This window comes from Pungitius pungitius, unplaced genomic scaffold (genome assembly GCF_949316345.1).
Source record: "Pungitius pungitius unplaced genomic scaffold, fPunPun2.1 scaffold_58, whole genome shotgun sequence".
NCBI lineage: Eukaryota > Metazoa > Chordata > Actinopteri > Perciformes > Gasterosteidae > Pungitius > Pungitius pungitius.
In genome coordinates this window covers 82,243-100,000 of record NW_026909888.1, presented here as the reverse complement: position 1 = coordinate 100,000, position 17,758 = coordinate 82,243, and the positions used below count along the sequence as shown (strand labels likewise).

The 17,758-nt window shown below is 49.6% G+C and overlaps 1 protein-coding gene across 1 annotated transcript in view; it reads left to right on the top strand.

Annotated features, from left to right (window-relative positions):
- LOC134119684 (partitioning defective 3 homolog B-like) overlaps positions 1-16,748 on the top strand; it is a 21,397-nt gene extending 4,649 nt beyond the window's left edge. Inside the window, exons 3-6 of the mRNA XM_062560576.1 lie at positions 3,503-3,585; positions 14,056-14,253; positions 14,350-14,460; positions 14,561-16,748. Of these exons, the coding sequence (XP_062416560.1) occupies positions 3,503-3,585; positions 14,056-14,253; positions 14,350-14,460; positions 14,561-14,675 (507 nt within the window). The 3' untranslated portion in view covers positions 14,676-16,748. The remainder of the gene's footprint in view (positions 1-3,502; positions 3,586-14,055; positions 14,254-14,349; positions 14,461-14,560) is intronic.
- The last annotated feature ends 1,010 nt before the right edge of the window (positions 16,749-17,758 follow it).

Genomic DNA, 17,758 nt, shown 5'->3' with positions numbered 1-17,758 from the left:
GGGAGAGGGAGGAAATGTAAGATGGAGGCGGACCTTTGAGTGCTTAAACGTGATGGGTGCTGCGTTTTATGGGTGCATTCAAGGGTCTGTTGGAAGAAGAGTGATGAACCACTCTTACTGTGTGTGTGTGTGTGTGTGTGTGTGTGTGTGTGTGTGTGGATGTACACTGACGACAAAAGGGAGTCGAGAGGGCACAAAACAAATTGAAGCAAAATGTGTGCGCTCACATGGCGCAGATTCATAACAGCGGAGTGCGATATGTAAGGGGGGGTGGGGGGGGTCTGAGTGAGGAGAGACGGGGGGGTGGGGGGGGGGGGTAAATTATTGGAACCATTGAGGCCAGAAAGCTGCTCTCACCGACGCAATGATGCCTGACACGGGGGTCGCTTTTCTCTTATCTGATCCAACTCCAAGATGACACTCTTATTACGGGGCCTCAATCGGAGCAAAAGGGGGTGGAGCCAAGCCAACGCACTGAAGTACGTGAAGTTCAACCAGCAAAGTATGTAGAGCAAATGTCGCCCTAAATATTCCAGATGGTTGCCAACCGCTGCTTCCAGAGAACACAGCTCTTCCTTTTGGAGAATTGAACGTGCAGATGTGTGCAGATGTGTGCAGATGTGTGCAGATGTGTGCAACTTTTAAACAAAAAAAAGTGTTGCTGGAGGAACTCACAAAGTCACAAATGTGCACTCAGTCACTCTCCCAATTAGTTTTGCGCTCCGTAAAAGAAACATATTTTTGTTGTCTGTGTACCTCCAGATGTGAGCGTGTGTGTGTGTGTGTGTGTGTGTGTCCCTCTCTCCCTCTCCCTCTCCCTTCGGTATCGCTCTCCTCTGCTCCGCTTCCTCTCTGCCTCTCCTCTGCTCGCCAGGCCGTGAAATGGTTTTCCACGAGTCCATTACCCCGGCCCCACTGCCACCGCCCTCTGTGAGCGAGGGGGAGTGTGTTTAAATGCGTGTGTTTGGGTGTGCGCCCGCAGAGAGAGAGAGAGAGAGAGAGAGAGAGAGAAAGTGTGTGTTTTTGGCACCTAAAAGTGACTAATGTGTGTATGTTCAGTAGCTGCATGTGTATGAGGAATACTGTGTTTTTCTTTTTGTTTACGTGGGCGGAAGATGGATTGTTTGCACGGATTGGTACGTGCATGTGTCTGTGTGTGTGTGTGTCTGTGTGTGTGTGCGCAGTTTGTCCCACGCAAGCTCAGCTGTCACAGTTTTTGCCCTGCACTGTACTCCTGTCACAGCTGTGAATGCTGAGAGTCTACTAATATCTGACATGTCTCTCTCACACACACACACACACACACACACACAGACACACACTCTCACTAACAAAGCGGGGATTGCCTGGCAGTGGCTTACTTCTTTTTCTGTTGTCAGCATCCTTCAGCAGAGACTTGCATTATTTGCCGAAGATGTTTTTCAAAGTGCACACACGCACACACACACACACACACACACAAGTTTGTCTGCCCGACACAAAGGGATCGTTTAACACAAATGTATCACTTGTGCTCGGTGAGCGCGCTCTGCATGCGGGCCTCCTTCTCCATCCGGAGCTCCACTTCTTGTGTTCACTCCGGACCAAACAGAGACGCACAACCTTTCCCTGGTGATCGTAGTGTTTGTCGTATTATTGTATCATATGTGCAGTGAACGCTCTCACTGCACACCTCTGCAGGAATGTCTACACCTCCCCTGAGTCACTGTGCACACACACACACACACACAGTGCGTGTCTGTTTGTGTTTACCCCGGCCCGTGGCACCACGCGGCGATCTGCTCCTAATCCGTGCGTGTGAGAAACGCGCAAAAGACGTGCACCTCTGAGCAGGAGGACGAAACAAAAGCCCCCCCCCCCCCCTCTGTGTGTGTGTGTGTGTGTGTGAACACAGAGCAGGACACACACTGACTGCAGCTGTCAAGTCACGAGGTGAAAGCAGCAGACAGGCGATTAGTTTGTTACGTTGTTGTTGTTGACAGTGCAGTCATTTGATTGTTGTTATTTATTCCTAGAGAGGCGTAATTATTGGACTGCTAGCTGTCCCGCTAACTTTAGCCCCACTAAAGCGTCGAGTAAAACGCGTTTTAGAAGAAGCCCCAAAGAAGACAAAGACGGAGACGTTCGGTAATAATAATTCATCAGATATAAATATATTAATAAAAACCAGCGTTAAATTGATCCTTCAGACGTTATTGTGATTCAAAAGATCGACTTTAGAGAACAATGCGGCTTTCATCTCCCCAACCCGCCTCCCCCCCAATCCCCCCCTCCCTCCTCAGTTCCTCCTTATGACTTCACCCTTCTCTCCCACCCCCCCGCCCCCCCCCCCCCTCGATATTTCTCGTTCCCTCTTTCAACATTGTGTTTAAATTGTTTCGTTCACCTCCCTGCTCCGTCGTCCTCGTCCTCACCCCGTACACCCCCCCCCCCCCCCCCTGTATTATCACTCACCCCCACCCCTCACTCCCCCTGCTGATATTCAATGGCCTCCCCCCCCCCCCCTCCTCCCTATATCGCTCTTCTCCATTGGAAGTCATTTACTTCTCATTCGCTCCATCTCTCTTGCCTCCTTTCTTCTCCACCTAATGCCTTTTCATTCCTTTCGCTTCCACCTCTCTATTCCCCGCTTATTTCCTGCTGTCTCTCTACCTGAGATATGGAAGCAATAAAGACAGGTGTTCAAAAATAAATAAATAAATAAATAAAAGAAGAGCCGAGCAAATCTGTTTCGTTCGCCTCCCGGCGTCGGCTCGGGGGAGGAGAGAACAGAGAGCTGCGGGTCGCCTTAAATCTTGGAGTTGGAGCGAGAAGAACCACCTCGATCAGCTCGGCTCCTCTCGCGTGTGTTAATGGGCCCTGTTGACGTTTGGGGTTTAGTTGGATTCTTTAAGGAGCTGCTGGAATCTCCCCACTGAATAGACCGGGATAATCTCTGACTGTGTGTGTGTGTGTGTGTGTGTGTGTGTGAGAGAAAGAGAGTTGAGGCGAGGGTGGGGGGGGGGGGCAATGGGAATAAATGGAAGAGGAGAAAATGAGCGAGGAGCCGAGGAGGAAGCAGGAGAAGGTTTAACCGTCAGCAGCAGCTCCACTTCATCTTTTTCTAATGTTTTTTTTCCTCCCTCTGGAGATGGAGATGAGACTCGGTGTGCGCGTGGCTTTTGTTTGGTTGTGTGTGTGTGTGTGTGTGTGTGTGTGTGCGCGCGCGTGTGACGTCTTCATCCTGTTTTGCAGTAACCTAATCTTGGATGGGGGCCTCGTCTAATACCCCCCCCCCCCCTCCCCCCTCCCCCAAATACCCCTTCAGAAGACCGGAGCTCTGAATCTGTAATAACCAGCCTTTGTCCATGCTGAATCCCCCCTGTATCACAAACACACACAAACACACACACACACACACAGAAGGAGAAGGGCTTGTATCGGAATGCAGGCGGCATGTTCATAGACCCGCAGAGACGCAGTTTGGGGGTATTTGACTTGAGAAGTTGTGTCTCCTCCCCAGATGGCGGGCGGCGGCAGAGCGGCGGATCATCGCTCGGCGCCGCGTTACGAGGAAGTGGAGCGCCAGTACGCCTCCCTGCCGAGGTACGGTTCTCCTTCTCTTCCTCTCTCTAATTAAAGCGCTGTGGCCTGCATGTCTTTCTGTTTGTCTCTGGAGGCCTCGCCCCCCCCCCCCCCCCCCCCCCGTAACCCCCTCCCACTCCCTGGAGGGGGCCTGACTCCGGCCTGCTCCCCCAGAACGTACTTTGACTGAGGCTCAATCAGCTCTTGTGTTTGGCTCGAGTTGTGCAGTTTGTTTTCAGCACGGCGACATTTTTAATAATAATAATCATAAATTTCCCATTTGGAGCTAAAGATTGTTTACTCGGTGTTGGTCATATTGTTAAAAGAGCTTCCTCATTGTAAGTAAGAGTCTAATGAAATGTTATTTATTTGATGTGTTTTCTGTGGTCAGACTCTTTGGTCCCTTCATGTCTTTGTTTTTATTTATTTAATAGTGGACCTTGTCACTGCAGCCCGCTGCGTCTCTTGAAACACAGCAAGAAATATCACTTACAAGAATCTCTCCATTTATTATTTGCGATGTGTATTTCTGATGAAATTTGGATAAATATTTTAAAAAATGCGTTCGGACTACGTATGAAACCAAAGCTTCTCACTGCCCATTTAAAGGTGCTCCTCTGAGAGTGAAACTATCACTGTGTGTGTGTGTGTGTGTGTGTGTGTGTGTGTGTGTCAGAGAGAGAAAAATAAGCCAAGGGGGGGGGGGGGAATGACAGACAGAAGTTAAGAACGTTAAGAACTTTATAGCCAGGTTCCCACCCCTGTTAAAATGGTGAGGGACGGCAATTCCACACCTCCTTCTTGAGTGCGTGTGTGTGTGTGTGCGTGCGTGCGTGTGTGTGTGTGTGCGTGCGTGCGTGTGTGTGTGTGTGTGTGCACATGCCTGATAGGGGGAGAGTGTCTGTGGGTGATGACTTTGGCAGATGGGAGTGAGAACAGCGATGATAGTTTTGAGGTCTGGCTGTGGTATCTGAAAGGCCTCGGGAAATTGGACACACACACACACACACACACACACTCTCTCACACTGGCATACAGTACACCCTGTCTCTGTTTCCACTTTACGACATGCACTGTAATCCCAAAATGCGGGGCCAAGTTTACATGTAGACCCCGTGTCTGAAAAGGACCAGAGTCCTTTTTTTTCCATAAAGGTCCGTTTGATAATGGGCCTCATTCTGACCCGGTAGAAGGTTGTGAAACATTTAAAGCCGCAGTTCTTAATCTCTCATGCCACCCTCCTTCTGTCTCTATTTGACCCCCCCCCCCCCCCCCCCCCCCCCTCCTCCTGTCCCCCGCCGTCTTCCCCGCTGCCAATTAACCTGGAGAGATATTCCAGCGTAGTCAGAGGTAGAGATCACGTTGGGGAAACAGCATCCCGGGCTCTTGACCTTCATCCAAACATATTATTTAGGCGTCTACCTGCCGGCGTCTACCTGCCGGCGTCTACCTGCCGGCGTCTACCTGCCGGCGTCTACCTGCCGGCGTCTACCTGCCGGCGTCTACCTGCCGGCGTCTACCTGCCGGCTTGCTTTGGTCGGCGTGGAAGTGAGTCGGCTGCAGCGTGAAAGGGCTGTTTGGTTATTAAATAATAAATATCAGAAACAGGAACGCTGCCACTTATGCTTTGTTTTCTCAACTCTCCTGCTCTTTTAAAGAGTCTTTTTATGCAACGTGAACAGCAACCCCCCCCACACCCTCATGTCCTTTCACTTTAAATCCCTCTAAAGGTCTCGTCTCATTGAAAATACCACAGCATGTAGCAGAAGCAGGCGTAGTCCTCCTCTCCCATTGGTTAGAGAGATCCAGAGAGAATATTTCTCTCAGGAATCCAACCTGAAAAGTTGTGGTTGAATACTTGTTTCTTGGTAATGATTTAGCACAAAGATTTTCAAGACGTATTTGATCATTAGTATGGACACGTGTGTGTGTGTGTGGTGGGGGGGGGGGATTCGGTCACACTGAGGTCAGTAGATGTCTATCGCACTGTTTGTATGGTCAACATTAGTAGGTTGCGCCCTTACCATGTGTGCCCCATTACTGCCCCATTTACACATTCTCTCTTACACACACACACACACACAGGCCTGTACTTCTATACCCGTGAGGACACTCATTGACATACTGCACTCCCTAACCCCCAACCTTTACCCAAAAACTATTTATTTCTTGGACAGTGAAAATATTTCTTCACCTTCCACAAACTTTCTGCCTCTTTTGTTCTCACAAAGAGCTATTAATGCACACACACACACACACACACACACACACACACACCCACTGTGGTAGACAAAGGAGAGAAGAAAACAACCCGTTTTCACAGCAGGCTCCTCTTATGGATGCTGTACTCTGACAGGAGCATTAATGATATGATCAATACGGGGGGGTTGAACCCACTGAATGAACCACACGTGTGTGACGTCACCGACTCGTGTCACAAACTGCTCGATGACTCTGGAGGGTTTCAGTGAGAGCGGCGCAGCTTCGACTCAAACGGACCTGATAACGGCACGCGGCCCCAAACCCAAGATCGGATTAGCTCAACACACTTACCCATTTGTCCTCGTTATTACTCTCATTGGATTAAAAGAGCCAATAGGAATCGCTGTTCAGGTTTCCTGGAAGCCTGTCACTTCCTCATTACGAAGCTAATTGGCTGCTGAGTAATTAGAAAGCAGATGCTGCGCCGAGCGTCCCCCCCAGCCCCGTTGCTCCATCTTCATCCCTCCTCGCCTCCCTCCTCGCCTCCCTCCTCGCCTCCCTCCTCGCATCCCTCCTCGCCTCCCTCCTCGCCCCCTCCTCGCCTCCCTCCTCGCCTCCCTCCTCGCCTCCCTCCTCGCCCCCTCCTCGCCTCCCTCCTCGCCTCCCTCCTCGTCTCCCTCCTCGCCCCCTCCTCGCCTCCATCCTCGTCTCCCTCCTCGTCTCCCTCCTCGTCTCCCTCCTCGCCTCCCTCCTCGCCTCCCTCTCGTTCTCCATCTGAACTTGAGGTGAAAAGGACGTTGTTGAATATTGTTTTACTCTGTCGGATGGGGAGGGGGAGGGGGAGGGAGTGGGGGGGGTTGTGTAGAAACGGGAATGTCTCACTCCTCTCTCTGTCCCTCTGTCTCTCTCTTGAGGAGACCCCCCAACCGGGGCCCCCGGAGGTTCCCAGACCACTTTGCTGCACAATCCGCCCCATTGTCCGGTTGTTTCTCTGGACTCTGCAAGTCTCTGCTTGTTTGTTAGCCATGAAGGAGACGCCCCCCCCCCCCCCCTCCCCCCTCCTTCCCCTGCCTCTCCATCATGTTTTTTTTTTTCTACAGTGACCCCTAAGCTGCTCTTGTGCACAAACCAAAATGTGGATTCCATGCCGCTTGCCTTTGCTTCGTGGAACTTTTAACTCGTCGCCACAAATGTGGGAAACGCATCAAGGAAAGTCACATTATTATTATTGGTGTCGGTCTGAAGAACAAGAAGATCGACCACGCTTTGCATGTTTCCGATAGTTGCAGCTGTGAAATGTTAACATCTGGCAGCAGCCTAATGACCATCTGCTCTTCCAGTGCGGCTACAATCCTCAAACTTCTGTTTTAAAGTGAAATGATAATTAAATGTGTTGTCTGCAAGCGTTAAACCTCCCAATTAACTCTGAAAAGAGACAAGAGGAGGTTTTTTTTAGTTTTTTTGCTTTTTGATGCCAAACGCGACATAAAGTTGTCATAAAGTTGTCATAAAGTTGTTTTCCACGACGTCTGGATCCGTTGGAACGAGAAGCCGCTCGCTGTCACTGCGACGCTTAAACGCTGCTTTAAAAAGTCGCTCGCGCGCATCCACGACCCGCCCGCTGTTTCATTCAACCCCCCCCCCCCCGCACCAAAACCGCGGTCCATCAGGGGATCAGGATCCTGTCGCCCCCCCCCAACCCCCTACAGCTTGGAAGCATTACACCTCGCTCAGGGGGAAACCTTATTGGCTCAAGATGTGAAATAATGAAGGCTATTTGTATGGCGTGATCAGCAATGGGTTTTCCTGATGTTTTCAGGACGCCGCGCCCCCTAAGCGGTCGGCGTGTGGCGCTGAATGTCGCTCTGTGCTTCGAAAGGTACAGACGGGCATCCCATCCGCTGCCGGTGGGACCGATCGATCTTTACGGGCCGCTCCGCGTTCAAATGTCCGAAGAGTTGAGGCGTCGCCGTTTAGCGTGACTTGCGGCTTCATTTGAAGTCGCCATTTTCCAGAGGCTCCCACCTGCTTATTGTTTCTTCTGCCACTGCAGCCGGGGATCAAGTCTATGTAGTTGTGCATCTCGGAGAGTAATACGACAGCTCATCCATATTTGTTCATGTCTCCGGGCACTGATTGATATTTAAACTTTCATTTTAATACCGACTTATTGTCAAGGTTCCTGTTTTTAACGACGTTCTCATTGTCGTCCCCTTTGTCCACAGACTTCTGCACAGTTGGACCACAGAGATTTGCGTTGTGATGGGAGTCGATGGGCAGCACACAAGTGTTTACGCGTTGACCGGGGGGGGGGGGGGGGGTTATTTTTGTAAGGATTTTTCCTGCAGCGAATCGTCGGGTCTCCGGTGTTTTTTTTGGCCGTGGCGTCGTTGCTCAGTTTCCAAATGGCGTGGAGGCATTGCGATGGGATGCGAAACGCCACTCCAGACCCTCTTTGTTCTGCCCTCTCTGTGTTTCCGAGGCAACAGTCTCCCACCATCTGGAAGGCCCTCATCCCTCAGTTCCTCTCACTTTGCTCTAATGGCTTTCTCCTCTGTCCTTCTCCATCTCATTTTCTTTGGGTCCCGCTTCTCATTTTAGTTTGGCAGAATATATATATATATATATATATATATATATATATATATATATATATATATATATATATATTTTTTTTTTCTTTACCTTGTTATGCTCTTATTTGATTCTTTCTTCTGTTCTCCCACAATTCTCTTTTGTGTGTTTTTTTGCACACGTTTCACTTGCAGTACTTACCGTATTACCATATTCTTTCATTTGCTCTCTGCATTCCTCTTTTTATCCTCCTGTGGTCGTTTCCATCTCGTTCCCTGCTGGAGTTTTGGTCTCTTTTTTTGTTTTGTTTTGTTTTTTCCCTTCAGCTTTTCTTTAATACAAGTGCTCCGTATCATGCACCCCGGCAATACACACATGCTTGCACACTTACGTGCACAGGGGGATGTAATCATGTTAGTTTCCTGGACCGGTCCGTTTGTAATGCATGACTCCCAGGTGGATTAATCATATCTGACAGAACTTTATTGACAAAGACAGATAGGAGCCCTTGAAAGGTGTTTAGTTTCATTCAAACGTGAACAGCATGAGCAAAGCATCCTGTGTGTGTGTGTGTGTGTGTGTGTGTGTGTGTGTGTGTGTGTGTGTGTGTGTGTGGGGCCCATTATTCTCTGCAGATTCTGACCTACAGCATACCAGTTCTCTGGAGGGCACCACTTCACTACCATTCCCCGCCTCACTGTCGGCCATTTCCCTCATTGTCCCCGCCTGCCTCCACGTCCTCTGCTCCTTGTCTCCTCCGCCTCCTTTCATTCATCAGAGGAGGTTCTCTGGGTCCTTCCTTTCCCCCTCGGCCCGACAGGTGTTGGACTTTAAACTCCTTTTCCGTCGTCGCAGTCCTCCGTCTTTTAGCCTTTTCCTCTTCTGTCTCTGGTGTCTTTGTCTTCGTGTCCCTTCCCTCGGTCCCCTTTTGCTCTTTTGCAGTGTCGAGGAATACAGATGAAGGTTTGGGTCTTCGGCGGCCTGCTCTCTGTCCCTCTGTCTCTGTCTCCGACGCCTCACCTTGTTTGTTTTGGTTTGAACACAAGTCTTCCCCTGCTGTGAAGTGGCACCTGCACATTAGTATGCAGGTAAAAAAAAAAAAAAAACCCAAAAGGGTTGCGTCTGCGCCCGCAGTGAAATGTTAGCGCCTCATCTCTATTTCCTGCACACTCTTAACCCTGAATTTCACCCGTCTCCCTGAGAATATTTAACTCTTTTTTTTTTCTTCCTTTAAGCCTGTTGTTGACCTCGGTCCCCAAACCGCCGCAACACAATTAAAATGCGGCGTGAGGCGTCGCTTTGTCTGGTCAGCGCTCTTTAAAGTGTACGGTTTGAATACCAATGTTTACCGATTTGTGGTCTTGTGAGAAGGTGACTTCACTACCACGATGGAGATCCTTATTTCCCAAACGCAAGGTGTTGATCATCAGCTGACACATCAGTTCATTACGTTACAAAAACCCTCTCTGATGACGGTGAAATCGACGGCGGGGTCCGCGGTTTAGAGTTTGGAACGAAAGCAGCTCTGTGCGGGGGAAGTTTACGCTCCAGTCAAACTCGTATCGGATCGTGTTACATTTGCCAAAATGAATGCCTTTGCCCTAAAATCCAAAAAAAAAGCATGCGTTCGTGTACACAATTTAGAGCGTTTTTCACACATGGGTTCAGCTTGAAACCCATTTCACTGCTAACTTTAGCCTTGAGCTAGCAGCGCTCTGGGCCTGTGGAAGCACCCTGATAAGATCCGTGCTGTGAGGGTCCATGAAAACCAAACAGAAGGTCAGCTTCACCTTTACTGCAGTTTGAGGTTCATCAACGTCACCAAATGGTTTGTCAAAAGTCCCAAATGGTAACGAGGGTTTGATTGTTATGTCTGTGTATTTGGTATGCCCCCTAATCCTAGTTGATATTACCCTGCCTTCACCTTTGACCCCTTCTTCTAAGTGTTTGATGGGGACTGATGGAGTATCACATGACCTGAAGGGGTCAGGAGTCTCGGGAGGTTTAGGGCTCTCTAACACACACACACACACACACACACACACAAGCACCAACACAAACCACATTGGCAGCTGAACCAACAGAATTCCATCCCTGATACACACACACACACACACACACACACACACACACACACACACACACAGTATGTGACCACTTAACCATAAGTAGGAAAACAGCTTAGTGTCTTATTGGCCTTCTCCTAATAAAAACTCTCTCTGCTGCTTCTGGCGTCGCTCTTAATCACTCTGTTGTGTTAACGGTGTGTTATTTTCCACCACTCCCATCCAAGATGGCCAGTGCTCTACCTGTGCTCCCCCCCCCCCCCCCAGTCAACAACAAACCATCAGGCTGAACGACTGCACCACACAGAAAAAACACTACGATGTACTATGGTTTTAATTGGATTGATTTTTTCAAAATCCCCTCTCGAGATCCTCCCAAAAGGAGCAGATTTCCAAGCAGCATAAATGTGCACATTCACTCATAAGCTGATAAACTCGTTAAATGTTTAAAGCTATACTTTACAGATCACATCAAAAAGGTGGAAACAAAGCATTTGCCTAACCACTTTAAATATGTAACGTTATTATGCCATTAGGCACTTGAGGATATAATTGTGTATCAAAATACTAAGTTCGAAACCAATATAAAGTGTAATTTGCAAAAAGCTGGAGGTTTTAATTCCAGTCGGATCCCGTAGACAGAAGAGCGAGTATTTCTCCGCCCTTCATTATTTTTCACTTAAGCTTTTATTGCCTCATTGTTTGGACTGTGATGCATCTGTGATTAAAGCTTCATAATGAAGTATCACATTAAGAAGATGGAACCAAGTTAGGCCTCCGGGCGCATTACATCACGGCGGCGGCACCGCCTTCATCGGTTTTATTTCCAGACAAAGAGTCCGACGCTGCCCAACGCAATTTGAATATATGAAGCGCTTTGTTTTTGTTTTTTTTAACCCTAGAATGCGTTTTAAAATGCACCCGAGCGAGAGGTCTTTGGACTCGGCGCCGTGAAGACTCATAAAGGTGTAACTGAATTAAAGGCGCATTAAATCTCCTCCTCCTCTCTCCCGCCCCGCTTCCACTCACTTTGAATATCGCTCCACGCCCCCCCCCCCCCACCCCCTTCCTTCCTCTCTTCATATGTGGAGGCAGAGTTTATTTTGTTTGTGCTTCAGTGTTTGCTTTCATGGAGACGATCCATCTCCTCTGTCATCGACTCTCAGGAGGTTTTTTTTTTTTTAATGTGTTGTGTCACATCGTCACGTCTTGTCCGTCTTTCTTAAAGGTGTTTGTGTCTCTCTGAGACAGGCTGGGATGATCGATGTGTGTGTGTGTGTGTCTAACAGCTGTATCCAGCCCTTCCAGGAAGAGTAAGCGAAGGAGTGTGCGTCCATGAGAGAAAGGGGCAGGTGCAGAGGACGTGTAACGACTCCTTGTTTCCTCAGAAATCCACTGAAATACCGAAGAATTAGTCTCAATTACTGCCGGGCCGCTCGGATATGTCCAACCTCTTTGCGCTCCGGGGCATCTGGGTAACTAACCAGAAGGCCTCCTCAGGTCATATATGACGAGGTCGAATGTATCTCCAGACTGAAACGCGCCCCCCCCCCCCCCCCCCCCCCCCCAGTGGCCTCCCTGATCTGCTTCATACGTTCTCAACTCGGACTTTGATTACTCTCTCAATCACATTAAACTGGTTGTTGCATGTGCCAGGAAGCTGTTCTCACTCATTACATCTGTTACCCTCTCTCTCACAGACACACACACACGCGCACACGCACACGCACACGCACACACACACACACGCACACACACAGACCACCAGCCTCCTCATTTGGTCTTAACTCCTCTCCAGCTGTGTGCCAATTTGCCTCCTTCAGAGTACGTTGGGTTTGGGGGGGGGTGATTAAGCGCTAGCACTGCATTTGAGCTAAGGTTTGCAGTGTGTGTGTGTGTGTGTGTGTGTGTGTGCGTGTGTGCGAGCCAGTAATGGGTTTCCATCCTCATTACCCCATAATCCCCAGCTGCTGTGCCGAGCTGACCGGGTTCCTGAGGGCAGAATTCCAAACCCGGGATTCCCCAAAGATTCCCACTGGATGTCCACCTCGTTCCTAAGACGCCATTCACAGCCTGCAACTAATCATTACTTCATTATCAATGAATCTCTGTAGGATCTAAAGAGATTTGTTGACTAATTAAATAACCCGTTTCAATGGTTGGGATTTTCTGTGCCAAAAGTAACTTTTTAAATTCCAAAGTCATGTTATAATGAAGTGAAACTGCAGAAGACCACTTAAAGTTGCAGCCGGGAAGCGTCTCAATTTAACGCCGATGCCTCAGAATGACCTGCATGAGTAATCCAGCCCCCCCCCCCCAGCTGGAAGATGGGGGCTGTTTCCTCACAGGTACCACATACGCTGAAACAATTAACCGCTCCAAGAGGAGAAAGAATCACATTTCCTGACAGCTTCTTCCAGATAAATACAGTGTGTTCTTCATCCTCCTCTCGTGTGACCCACCTGTCCCTCTTCCTACCACCAGTTATCATACAGTTGAGTTCACTTCACCTTCTTCTTCTACTTCTTCTGCATCTGGCCTTCACGCCTCCGACCCGAAGCTGCCCCCTTCTCTCCTTCTCACTGTGCTTCTTATCTCTCTGCCCCCCCTCACCTCCCCGCCGCTCTTATCTCTGCCTCAGGGACATTATCGGTGCCGGGGGGGGGGGGGGCAGATTGTGAGCGACTGATACGGGCTGTTGGCTCTCTAGGAGGAGAGCGAGGAGGGGGGGGGGGACACGCAGACCGGACGGGGGGGCAGCTGGCACTCGCTCGCCCGTCTTTTCAGTCTCTGCAGCAGAAGACGAGCGGCGCTAAGACGGCTGTGTGTGTGTGTGTGCGTGTGCATGTGTGTGCGTGTGTGCGTGTGTGTGTGTGTGTGCGTGTGCGTGTGTGTGTGTGTGTGCGTGTGTGTGTGTGTGTGTGCGTGTGCGTGTGTGTGTGTGCTAGAGAGTGATATGGAGCCCTGGAGGGGCAGAAGAAGACATCCCAGACATGACGGGCATGTAGTTAGTTATACACTCTCCACTGCTGACCACCCAAATCGACACACACTGGCGTCAGCATGGAGACCACCAGCACTCTGTGTGTGTGTGTGTGTGTGTGTGCGTGCATGAGCCCAGTTCTCTGCGCATGTGTTTATGTACAGACCCGTGGTTGTGACTGGTTGGAGGTTGGAGCACAGAGTCACATGCTTCAGTACTTCACTGAAGTATTGGTGCAGGATTAGATCCATATTTGCTGAACAAGCAGCACACCGACCGCCCGGGAAGATTAGAACGGATGAAATGGATAAAAATAACCGTAGGGCCGATAAAATGTGAAACGGCCATGTGGACGACACAAGACATTGATATCTGTTGACCGGACTGTACTGGATTCCACAGCTGAGTGTGTGTGTGTGTGTGTGTGCGTGTGCGTTAACTGAGCCCTGTCCTGCTTTGAGCCGTCACATGTCACTTATATTCTGTTGCTACGTGATCTTTGGCCGGGACGCTTGTTTCCTTCTCTGGTCTGAAAACCCAAAGCTTCACAGACGCAAAGCTGCAGCGACATTGTTCCTGAGATCTGATTGACAATCAATGAAAAGCAACAACACAACCCAAACAGAAACCAGTGTCTTCTCTCCTCGGTCCCGTTTCCCTCGCCAGGCGCGGCGGCCCTTTGGATCCGACGGAGTACCCGATGCCGCCCTGGTCGGGCCATTACCCCGGACCCCCCCAGGGGTACCCTCTGTCCCCCTCCTACCCTAACCCCAGCCCCCAGCCGGCCCCGTCCTACTCCGGCTACCCGCCCGCTCAACCGTACGCGCGGCCGGGCGCCGACCCCGGCTACTACCCCCACCCGAGGTAACGCCCCCGACTCACTTCAGCTTTTTATTATCATAAACACCTTTATTCACACATTGTGCTAATGGACCGGTTGGGTTTTTTTCTACCGCCCAGCTCCCAGCAGAGAGGCCCCCTGCGGCAGGACGTGCCCCCGTCTCCCGCCCCCCCCCTGCGCGGGCCGCGGTACGACACCGTGGCGCGCGGCGCCGCGGGCGGAGCCTACAGGTAGGAGGCCTTTTGTCTCCCCCCCCCCCTGATGTCACGTGACCTCTCTCTCCGTGGGCCCCCGCGCCGGTGGATCTGAGGGATCGGACTGTTTTGACAGGCGCCTGGCGGGTCCCGGTCCGGACCAGTACGCCCACGCCGGCGAGGGAGGGAGGCAGCAGCAGCAGCACCGGACCAACCCGAGGCAGAAGAACGCCGTGACCGCGGCCGTGTAGACCAATCAGGAGCCTGGAAAGCTGCGGGTGGCGTGATTTGTTGTGGCGGTAACGCACGGCGAGGTGAAGCAGGTTAATTACCGGGTGGCCGGCGTGACGCTTAATGTCTTGTTGTTTGAAGTCATTTAAATTGCTTTGAGTCTTCCCGCAGTATGAAATTAGCGGGGTTTCCACTCCTCACTGTACTCTGTGATTAAGTCGTCTCTTTCAAGAGCCACAAAGATAATTGGATCCATTTAAATGAAGGCGCACGTCCAGCTCTGCAGCCCCTCGTGCTGCACCTGGTGGTTTCACTGCCGCTGCTCCACAGACAAGGGGAACTTATTTTAAACCACATGTTACATTTTGGAATAAAATACTCCGGTGTTGAGATGTAGAAGAAAAAGATGTATTTAGTAAAAATCCTCATGTGTTCTGTTTAGTAATGGCTGCGAACACCAACGAGATAAAATGACCAATGAGTGAACAATACATTGAGTCCCATTAAGAGTCAACCAACCACAAGTGGGCTGAAGTTTCAGTATTAAGTGCCTTTTTAGACCCATTATCTCAACCTAACAGTAACGTAACCGAGGCAACGCCACTACCCACAATTCTTTGCTCCTGACTAGTCTGGTGTACCACGTGCAGTATTTTTCTTATTTCATGAATTATGGAAACTACTTAATTAATGTGCTCTAAAAAAGCACCGTATTATCTTCGCTTAATGTGCTTTTAATAATTCTCTAGTTGCCTTTCGTTCTCTGACGTCCCCGCTGTATCCGGGCAGAAAGCGCTCCGGGTTGTCTCTCTGTGTGTGTGCCACCTAGTGTGATGGATGTGATGGATGTGATGGAAACCCGGAGGTTGAGCTTCGGAGGGTTCTCCCCTCCTGGTGCGCATCCATTTAGCCACTTACCAAACCATCAATTAGGTGGAACTGAGAGGCGGGACTCCGGCACCCAACCACGTCTCTGTTTCCCTCCCGAAAAGCACAGCGCCGTTTCAGATTAAATGTTTAAAATGACACTTGAGGTTCCGGGTGAGTCGCTTCTCTGTTAACGCAATATCAAAGTCATTTGACTGAAGTGGACGCAAAAGGCTTTTAATTCGCCGGTTTGTCTGCGTCTGCGATTGAAATAAAAAAATTTAAAAAAATAGAAGAGAGTGTTTGAAGGCTTCAGAAAACAACATTTAAAGGAAGGAAGGAAGGAAGGAAGGAAGGAAGGAAAGAAGGGAGTAGATAGGAAGGTAAGGAAGCGAAGCGAGAGAGGAGATCTCAGTGCTGACGTTGGCAGGTACCACCGCGCTGGCTTCAGGTTTAATGGAGTAAAACCTCTAAAACGGTCAATCAAACATTTTGTTTTTCAAAACCAACGGTAGCGCAATATATTTAGTAAAATAGTCCAAAAAACATGATCTTGGGTTTGGGACGCTGCAGAGATGTCGTTTCATATTCACCAGAAAACATCTTTGTTTGAGAAAAAGTCCCACCGTAATCCTGTTAGTGGGGTTTTAAAATGAAAATGAGAATGACGATGTAGAAATAAACTGTCCTCTTATTCCACGGTCCCATATATCGCAATTTGCGATATCACTCTCATCCGGTGTCTGATTACTCTTTGTCAAAAATGTTATTTGCATTTGAAGGGGAAACAATAAGCTTAAATGTTTCATGAAGAATTAAAACAGTGTTTTATACGCCCAGGGCCTTCGGGGATGAAGAGCAACGCGTCATTAAACCTGATTACTAAATAACAAGTGAACACGTGTTACTTTGGATGATTGTAGTTCCGTGGGCCTTTATGCGGCACCAAAGACCACAAGGACCTGCGTTGATATGAAGGTGAATCGTTGTTACTGTGATGCTGGTACGAGATGAAATGTTTTCATGTGATTCCTTTGTTGTTGGTGGGTTGAGTGTTTTGCTCCTTACAACTCAGAACAACTCAACCACCTCTGTGCCTTTAGAATTATACAGATGTGTCCTTAACCATCCCATTCATATCATGTAACAGCAACAATGTTTTCCTATATATTTATGTATATAACATCTTCTTCTTTTTTACATTAAATATTCTTTTTTTTTTTAAAACAAGACTCTGTTGTACTTGAGATGTCTGTTTGAAGCCAACAGAGCGCGGCCAGCACATCTGCTGAGGTTAATTAAATATGAGTCAGGAGAAATCATTTCCCGCATGTCCCCCTTTCCCTTGCAAGGTGAATCATTAACATTGCCAAACCCAATTTAAGTCCACCATTTAAGCTGCTGATAAATTTTACCTTTGTGATAAGAGATAGATGTTGGCCCCCTAAATTAATGTAAGACTAATTATCAATTAGAAGCAGTAGATAAGGTCCACTGATTGCGGCAGAAAGTTTCTCTGCGGTGGCGTCGGATCCACCGCCCGTGGCTCCAGGTGCGTTTTTTCTTATTTATCCGACACTGTGGGCACTCAGAGAAGTTTGGCCCCTGATGAGACACACGGGGGCCGAAGGAACGTTTTTATCAGCCACGGCTTAATTAGCATATCCCAGACCTCTCGGCCAATGGGGGCAGAGAGAGAGAGAGAGGAAGTAATTAAATTCTCCCGAGTCGCTGCCAAGGTTCCGTATGGATCTACGAGCTGTGTGTGTGTGTGTGTGTGTGTGTGTGTGTGTGTGTGTGTGTGTGTGTGTGTAATGGCTGTTTAAGTGCTGCTGTTTATGCACGTGAGAGCTACAAAGTGCTTCTGGAGTCCGACCCGTCGCAGACAGAAGAGCGATGTGGTTCCGCGGCTCCTTCGGTGACACCAGGACGTCTAGCAGAATGTCTGGTGTCACCGGGGGGGGGGGGGGCTCTGTCTTCTGGGAGACATCTGTCCTCCGGTGCTTTTTCAATCACTTAGCGCGGCTTTAATTGACGCTTAATCGGACCCCGAGGCCGCGTGACCCTGCAGCACCTTCGGGGGGGGCCCCCCCCTGACGGAGTGATGTCTTTGACCGGCGCTCTCAGGCAGCCTGCTCGACTTTGTCAAGTAGTCGCTGACTGACTGGCTCTGTAATCGCTCCACACACACCCCCCCCCACACCCCTCACCCTCCACCTCCCCCACGGGGCAGGAT